The sequence below is a fragment of the Pelmatolapia mariae genome, linkage group LG8 (assembly GCF_036321145.2).
Source record: "Pelmatolapia mariae isolate MD_Pm_ZW linkage group LG8, Pm_UMD_F_2, whole genome shotgun sequence".
Lineage (NCBI taxonomy): Eukaryota > Metazoa > Chordata > Actinopteri > Cichliformes > Cichlidae > Pelmatolapia > Pelmatolapia mariae.
Genome location: NC_086234.1, coordinates 7245025 through 7254194, shown reverse-complemented (window position 1 = coordinate 7254194; position 9170 = coordinate 7245025). Strand labels below are relative to the sequence as shown.

General features: G+C 38.8%; 1 protein-coding gene and 1 pseudogene across 2 annotated transcripts; both read right to left on the bottom strand.

Annotated features, from left to right (window-relative positions):
- Positions 1–291: 291 nt before the first annotated feature.
- LOC134633070 (peroxiredoxin-like 2A) lies at positions 292–2766 on the bottom strand (annotated as a pseudogene).
- Positions 2767–3417: 651 nt separating this feature from the next.
- Positions 3418–8018, bottom strand: dydc2 (DPY30 domain containing 2). Of its 2 annotated transcripts, XM_063482144.1 has the most exons (9): positions 7975–8018; positions 7581–7743; positions 5850–5942; positions 5428–5598; positions 4905–5189; positions 4599–4751; positions 4148–4294; positions 3815–3970; positions 3418–3495 (listed from the first exon to the last, which is right to left on the bottom strand). In XM_063482144.1, exons 2-9 carry the CDS (start codon positions 7725–7727, stop codon positions 3466–3468), a joined length of 1182 nt encoding a protein of 393 aa, XP_063338214.1. In that variant the 5' UTR covers positions 7728–7743; positions 7975–8018; the 3' UTR covers positions 3418–3465. The 2 variants fall into 2 exon arrangements, with proteins under 2 accessions (XP_063338214.1, XP_063338215.1); XM_063482145.1 differs by lacking the exon at positions 5428–5598.
- Between the last annotated feature and the right edge of the window lie 1152 nt (positions 8019–9170).

Sequence of the window (9170 nt, the reverse complement as noted above, 5' to 3'; positions counted from 1 at the left end):
TAATAAAAATGTTAAAGGAAAAAAAAAATAGAACATCATCCAGGAGAAAATGAAGTCTTTCTGAACACAAGACTCAAAGATGCTTTCTGAACTGTGCTTCTTGCAAAGTTAAAGTACAAAGTGACTTCGATAGTTCTCATAACTTAATAAGAGAGAACTCAACAGGAAATAAGACTTATCATAGATGATGATCTTGGCTCTGAAAATGGTTCCACCCTCCACCCACCCTGGTATCAGTCCAGCTACTGAATAACTTCAATGCATAGAGAAAAAACAAAAAGAATACAAATCTGCCGAGCACCGAAATGTATTTTATTGTTCAAAAGATTAGCCTCATTACTTCCAGGACAGCATAGTGGTATCAGAGTTTTAAGAAAATGAGCATTAAGCATCAGGTCTGCTTCTTCTATAGAGTTTAAAGACAGGCCATCATTAACACACTCAGACTCTTAAAAACAGTCATACTGCAAAATGCATCCTTATCTTAAAGAGACAGGCAAACTATCAAATGTACAAATTTCCTCGTTTGAAAGAAATTTTAAATTTCTATACCATATATTTAGACAGTGCTGTAAATTTTATGTTATCTGAAAGGTGTTTGTTAATTTTATGAGATGTTCAAAAACACGAGTAATACAAAGAATTATTTCTTCTCCAAAGACTGTAGTTCCTGTGGTATTTTTCTGACAGCTTGGAGGACATCTTCAATGTTGACTTTATCTCCAAACTCAATCTCTCTGTGTTCCAAAAGTATTCCCTGCAGGACAAACAGACAAGCGATACTAAACATTTTCTAGTATGATGGCTTCACTCTTCTTAAGAAATTTGTATTGCAATATATTAGAACCATTCCAATGACATTGGATTAATGTGAAATTTTTACCTGCTGTCCTTGCCCGATGACAAAGACCCCACCAAGGACAAAACCCTCTCCGAGAACATTTCCCACAAAGCCATTCCTGAAAGCCCTTACGCCATTCATCCACACTCCAACACGCAGGAATGCCAGGAGACCCAGCTTCCGCTCACGAGGCCCATAAAAACGTCTCTGCAAGCATATCAGAATGCTTTGTTAATTCATGCAGACCTAAAGGGATTTTTCACACACTCTAAATGGGTCCAAGTGTATTTGGAAGTAGTTATGCTTAAAAACAGGCCAAATGTAGTTTGCAGATAACTTTTGACCATGGTAGAACAGTTCATTAGAGGAAAATTGACCTTTTCATCCAAGAAGACTTCCCCCTGAAAGTATGGCCTGAAGTTCTTGACCTCTGTGCCAACATCTTCCTTTACAACAGCGTACAGAGGAATCCCGAGTTCATCCAGCTGAGGTTTCAGAGAGGACAGCTCTGCAGCTTCCTGCAGCCAAAGAGCATTAAGAATCTTAACAGCTAGCAACTGCAGTTACAAACGGAAAGGTACAATTGAGGGGTCATGTTGTATTCATTATATGCACACTGCCCATATTTTGTGTGGTAAGCAGGGATTGTGGGGTCCTGCAACAGTACTTTGGGCACTTTATTGTATTATTACAGGAGGATTATGACTTTCTGTTAATTCAATCTAAATACTTATTTGACCACACTTAATTTTCAGGCCAATTTCATGTAATAGAGCAAAGTCAGGTGGATGCACTGCAATTATGTGCCCTCTCTGACGGGGAAAAATAAAATATACTGAGACACTTCTGGGGGCAAGGTGAGCTACTGATTTACATATACATCCTCGTGCCTTTTATAGCTTAGATTTAGAGGATTATAACCACACCAGGTTAAAATACTCCAGAACTACCTCAGATTTATGCTATGCAAATCCACACTCAAGAGCTCAAGTTACAAGAGGCAGACATAGTTGTAGAGTATGTAGGTACTTTATATGAAGACTGAACTTCACAGCATTTGAGAGCCACTTTGCACCTCCAGTGCAGACATTTTCATAGTTTGTATCATTTTAATCACCATACCTGAACTGAGACCAAATGTTTGATGTTGTATAAGTTATCCATTCCCTTATTCATCCCCCTATGTTGCCTTTTGGTTACAATTGACAAGAAATGGAAAATATGTGTATGGCAAACTTTCTCTTTTGTGTAGCAGGCAAAACCAAAGGGCTTAAAGTAATAAGCCAATAGTTTATGATAGCCAACTGTCACTGGAACAATACCTCTCTGCACAAAAATCATCCAGGACGCCGGACTGCCATGATAACTGCTCCAGACTTTTCCCACAGAGACTTGGCTTTGAACGTCTTTATTTCTAAGGAAAGAGATTAGGTGAAAGGGTAAAAGTTTAGCAACAGGCTAAATGCGTAACAAATCCGAGCAGGGAGGGAAAAACGATTTTAAAACAAACTATTTTTATAATTACATGGTTTCTTTGGGTAAACACAGATATGACTCACCTCCCTTCGTGGTCTTGAGTTCAGCCTCCTCTAAATATTTGAGAGTTGCTTCCAGCGGCGGTGTGAGAAATCTGTCAGTGAAGAAATTCATTACACCGGTAACGAGGCCACCGACAGTGGCCACAACATTGGTTACGAGTTCCATTACAGCCTCTTTTTGCAGCCCGTTCTTGATTAAAGCATCTCAGCTCCGCTGTTGTTGCGCACTCTCGACAGCGCCGCGTTCAAACGCGCATTTAAATTCCAACTCCAGCTGATCTGCCAGCGTTTCCCAAACCCAGCCTCTCTTGGGTGCAGATACTGATCAGATTGAATACAGCTGTATTTCATCAGCGACGAGAAGGGGAACGCAGATGCGGAAACATTCAATACAAACCAGTCATATGCACCAAACTTTGCCCTCCTCCTCCTCCAGGCTAAAGGTCACTCAACAGCCTGGAAACTGCAGCGTCATCCAGTCGAAATGCCAGCCATGACGAGAATTACTTTGCACGCTTACACAATCAAGCATTTCTATAACAGGATCAATAAAAGCTAATGCAAACTTATATTATCATTACTACTATAAAAGCTAGTTACAGTTTCAGCTATTGTCTGCTCTAATGTGGGTTGAAGAAGCAGACTATCACATTAATGGTTTTCTTTATTTGCTTGTATGTCACTCCACATTCCATTAGCTCTGCACAAAGTTTGAGTTAAGGCTGATTTTAAATTCACCTGCTAAAAGGGGGGGGGGGGGGGGGGGGACAGTTTATGTGGAATCACCTTTAATCTCAGTTTAACATGTGGATGTGCCATTGGGATTTTGGACACTGCAACGTGACTGGAAGCCAACTGTGCTACTTACACAAGTGTGATGTGGAAACAAGCACGTGGACTGGGTTGTTTTCATAACTTTTAAAAATGTCTAGAGGGGATCTTTAACGCTATGCAAAAACAAAAAAGGACAAATGAATAAACAATAATAAATTATGTTGGCTCACTATTTATTGTGTATTTTCTTATTTACACATTAGTAACCATTTATGATTTCAGCTTCGGTAAAAGCTCGGACATGTGATGTGATCAAGCTTGGTCTTCTTCCTCTTCTTGGTCCTGAAAAGCAAACAAAGCTGAGTTACAAATTAATCAGTATTAAGTAAAAAAAAAAAAATATATATATCACACTTGTCAGAATATAGATGTAGACACTGGTTCTCAAACACAGAGACCCTGGAGGTGGTCCCTAAATGACCAGAGAGTGGGAATGATATTCCAATGATTTAGAAAAAAATTATATGATCATGCTATATTTTATTTCACTAAAATTGAAACGGGATATTTTGTAATCGCTAGAAACCAAACATATTTGCTGGGTGCTCGCAAGAAAAAGTTTGAGAACCAATAGATGAGTAACGCATTCACTCAGGTCAACCTTCTCCTGGGAGTCTTCCTCGTTAGACGGAGACTTTTCAGGTTCCTCTTGTGAACTCTCAGGTTCCCCGCGCTGCATCATTTCCTCTGCTGTTACCTCAACCTCAGCTGGAGGTGAGGAATCAGTGCTTTTGCTCTTCAGTTCTTCATCACCTGCCTGAGGCCAGAAAAGTTCTGGTTAAGCCTTGTTTTATTATTTCCAGCTTTTGAACAGACCTTTGATTCTGAAACCCAAAAGTGCTGCTTCCCCTGGGCAAATTTTCTACATCAATGTTTAAAAAATGAGCAAAGTATTAAAGGGAAACATTGTGGATTCAAAAGAAGGTCATGCCACCTTTTCTTGGTCCAGGAGAATTCCTGATTCCTGTGCCTCCTGTTCAGATTCAGATGTCTTCTCAGGTTCGATGTTCTCTCTCTGTGGAGCTGAAGCTGGCTCCACTTGGATGGCATCTTCAGGTTTGCCAGTTTCTTCTTCATGGGCCTTATGGTAAAGGAAAAGTAAAGCAGATTAGATTATGGAGAACATAATAATTCTGTGTTTCTACCTGTGCTCAGTCTGACTGTGTTGTCTCAGAAAACTCTTGCTCTTCTCATCTTTATTTGTGTTCCTTGTCTCCTCTGTCCTCCTCTGGCCTGAACTTTAACTCATCTTCAAATCTACCTCACCACTCTGCTGATCTGTCCTTCATCTTTTCTTGAACTTGAGCCTGCACCTCTTGCCTCTTCGATCTGAATATGTGCCAAACTGAATCCTCAACGCACAGTCTGCATTTCACCCGCTTCACCTTTTCTGTGTTGTGAGAGTCAAGGTCAGGAGGACTTTGCTTGCTGTATTGATCTTCTGTTTCATTTGATTTTGAATCACTCCCATCTTGTGTGAGAGTTGACTGTAGTGGGCCAGTCTTCTCAGGTTCAGCAGTTTCAGATTGATCAACCTCCTGCAAAGCAGATAAGAGCCACAATTACTAACTAAACCATTTTAGCACCACAAACAAAATCAGGTTGTGCCATTTCTTTATTGACAGTGTTTGACCCCTGTTTAATGATATTTCTTACATTATCCAGGCAAATACGACAAAATTTCTCCTGACCTTATCCTCATCTTGGTCACCTTCCTTCTCTTCTTTTTGGCTGGTAATTCCTTCCTTCTCCTCCTCTTCAGTTTTTTCCTCAACACTATTCGTACTTGGCTCTATTTCTGTTTTTTCTTCTATTTGCTCCATCCTTGTCTCCACTTCAGTTTTTTCATCAGGCTTCTCTTCAGACTCCTCTTTGACCTCTGTGCCCTGCCCCTCAGATAGGTAAGAATGACTGACCTCTGCAGGTTTTCCTTCAGGTGGCTCTGGAGTGGTTGCTGCTTTATCTGTGATGTCCACCTGGCAGATCTCAAACCATTTATAGTCAGTGATTTGTAGTTTCTTTCAAAAACCATACGATGCAAGTCATGCAGTTTTAGAGTGAGCTTGGTAGACTGACCCATCACCAAAGAAAAAAAACCCCAGAAGCACTCATGGCTCAAAACCAAAAACCACAGAAATGAAAGGGACAATCAGAAAATATCACAGAGATTGCCACCACCTCCAGAGGCACTCATATTTTTTTAATTCTTATCACCTCCTTTTCAGTGACATTTTCCTGCACTTCAGTTTGGCGATCTTCTGCGCCTTGCTGGTTTTCCAGATTGGGTGTGTTTGATTTCTCATCTTGTACGGGTTTGCTGTCCTCAACGACTCCTGTTGTGGCTGCGGTGGGTGCTTCAGAATCTGTGGGCTTCTTCTCAGAGAGCTGTTGATGTGTTTATGTTATATGCTTTTAAACAATTTGCTTAAAAGTGTTTTGGAGTAATTGGAAGCAAGTGGAGAGGATTGAAACGAAAATAAGCAACTGGTCATTTTAAAGGATAACAGGAGAAATAAAACATCTCAACACATACTAATTTTTTAAAATTTGATGTAAGAAACACAAACAAATGTTTGGTTAGATTAAAAGTTTTGTGTTTTACAAGTAGTTTGCGACTCCTCCCAGGTCTCACTGACCTTTCGCTCCTCCTCCCTTAGCTTCGCCTGGTGTAACTCCTCCTCTCTGGCCTTTGCCTGCTCTTTCTCCAGGAGTGCCAGTTTGGCCTTTTTCTACAAATAAAATTGTGGTTACAACAAAGACGCTTCTAACTATGAGGTAAAAAGCTTTCACCTAGACCTTTTACTCCTTGTAATCCTAAAGCGGCTGTAGATCTCTATAGGCATGCAGGGATCTGTTGGTACTTCCTGAGTCAAGGTAAAAAGGTGACTGGGTTTTTGTTACCTTGGCTCTTACAGGCTTTTAATCTTTCAGCCTGATAAGCTTAGACTGTCTAAGCCTCTTTTATCCTTTATATCAGCCCTTAAAACCTATGTAAGGACAGAGGCTTTAAGGCACTAGTAGTGTGAGCAGAAATAGTTTCACTGCTCACACTTTAACAGCCAGTGGAAGCTTCCAAGAGCTAATCATCTGTTTCACTGTCAGCTGTTGTTTACTACAACACTTTTGTAGTTATTATGGTGCTAATTTAACTATTTGGATTCTGTTTAATACCGTATATTGCCACATAAGGCTGATGAATGCTAATAGTGCAACACTGTAAAATACTCCAAGTGTTTACTCCACTGAAAATAATTTAGATTTGAGCACTTGTAGCTTCTTAAACAAATGACACTAATGCTCATTGTTAGTTACAGAACACAAAGACATATTTGGCTTTAGATTGTGACACTTGGAGTGGGAATAAAATTGACTCAAAATACTTTGAGGGCTTCTAACTTGGACAGTTTTCAGATTATAAAGGTCAAATTTAAGTTACAAAGTACAAAAAAAGAGAAAAGAACCCCCCCGCTGATTCTGAAGGGGTCAAATGGGAGAAAATCACATTTTTTATGGGCTGTCCCAATGTAAGGAAATTAATTTTTCCAAATTTTCCAAGTTTATCAACTGAGGCTGTGAACAATACAACTAACAGTGGTAGGACAAATACAAAACAATGAGTTATAAATGTTAACGGAACCTTCAATGTCTTTTGTCTAAAAAGACGAATAATTCATTTCCAGTTTTAAAAATTGTGGAGATGTCACCAAGCCAAACATCCATATCAAAACAGACTGCAGAACTGCATTAACTCAGTACTTTTATTTCAAATTAGTATTGCTTCGGATGATCACACCAAGCATTATATTTTGTAAGTTAATGGTGTTGCACCTGTTATTATACAGCACAGGGCTGGTCTCCTGTACACGATATGGACAGAACCACAGCAGCTCAGCCACAGAGCAAGAGTCACCAACGCTATGGGTTAGTAACTGCAGAGGTCTACGCTAGACCTTTGGCGTTAACAGCACTTAAACCACAATTTAATTCCCAAACTTAAAAGGTTGTCATTCACGTTCGCTGCACTGTGACAAAGGCTGAGCCTCATATTAGACAATAAGTTGTGCATGCTACCCCCTACTGACAGGACAACAAAACAGCGACTATTATCAGGGAATTTTTTTCTTCCACGATTCTCAATTTTTTTTTAAAATTGTTTCTTAGTGGCACTGATCATAATCTTGAGTCTCCAACACTTATAACAAATAACCAGAAATATATGCAAAAATTAGATCTGTCTGGCTTTCCCCCCTATTAATGCCCCGATTTACTCATCTTTTGATTCAAGTATTTTTTCTGACTGTGTTGTCATAAGATAGCATGACTTGTAAACTGTAACAGGTACAGTAATGAATAAAAGAAGAGCTCACCTCTGTTTGGTATTCACGGTTTGAGCTGTACTTGTAAAGCCAGTGAGCCAGATACAGGATCGGGTTCACAGGTCGCTGCTCGGCCACTTCAGCCAGGCCGTCCGCCAGGCACTGACCCAGGTTTCTTTTTAAATACTCCGAGTCCATGCGTATGTTTTCCTGTCTGAATAGCGAAAAACATCATTATATTAACAACTAAAGTGATAAACGCATGTATCACTTTTAATAAACAGCAAGTAGCGTCGGTGAACAGGAAGTTTCCCAGCAAATACAAAATTTCGGTCGTTTTTGTTTTGTTTTTTTCTGTTAGCGGTTAGACTAAGCGTTTTTCTCTTCTGTTTTATAAATGTTAGTTTCACACAGTAACTAAAAGACGACAGGAAGACAAACAAACCTATTTCTTCCTGAAAGTCCGTGTGTAGTGGTTAGGGCTCCATGGTAACGGTGTCACATTATTAATCTTCCCCCCAGTGTTTTGAATTACCCAACTTCTGACTGCTACTACTCTACATACCGCAAGTATATTCTCCCAGTACCTATACTGATATTTTTAACCTATAACTGCAGCTTATGCAGTGGAGAACAGTGTGTTATGATTTATGAGTTAATCATCGTACATTTGCAAGTTTAACACATTTTAACAACCGCTAAATGACTGTGATTTTTTTACTTAATAATAAATAGTTTACACAACAAACCACGTCACGAAACGTGTATCTGGAATTGTAGAAAATCTGTTTTTTTGCCTGCCTTCTTTTATTTTATTTTATTTTATTTTATTGTATATTTGCCACATTTACATGTTTCAGGTTATTAAATGATTAAACTAAAATATACTGAAGAGTTATGACTTTCCTGTCACTGTTCACTGTAATCCTGTAATTTGCAATTAGAACAACATTTTGGTGACTAAATTCAATTATTCATAAATAACAATTCTACAAAATAATAGAAAACATAATAAAAACATAATTCAAGAGAAAAAATGTAAATATCAAGATGAAGCCATATACATCAAGAAACATGAAATGTCCTGAAAACATTATATATAACTGTGACATTAACGAGCGTTTAATAAGTACATTATATTTCTGATAATTTCCAGCAACCTAAAACTTAGCTACTTAGATGCATATCTGCACATTTCAGACATTGAAATTGCATTAATCTATGCGTTTCACTCAGACAAAATACAGACAAACATTTTGAATTCTGTATGGTGATCTAATCATCCGGTAAGAATGTGACTCAGGTGCCTTCATGATAATTCAAATGGCTTCTCAGACCAGTAACATTAAATAACATTCCAGGAAGAGAGAAGTCAGACCTCTCTCTCTTGGCTGAACAGCTCCCTCTGAACACCAGACCCAGTGCAGAGACTGAACATGAGAGGCTTTTTTTTTTAAACATATGATGCTATATATGTAAAAGTTTCCAGGAGTTTAATTTAGTGAATGCTTTATTTAAAACCATTCTTGTTTTAGTGACTCTGATCATAATGTTTCATGGAATAACCCTGCTGGTTCCTATTTTGTGCAGGTACAAACAGCTTTGCCTTTAATAATTATTTAAATAAAGACACTTCCCATT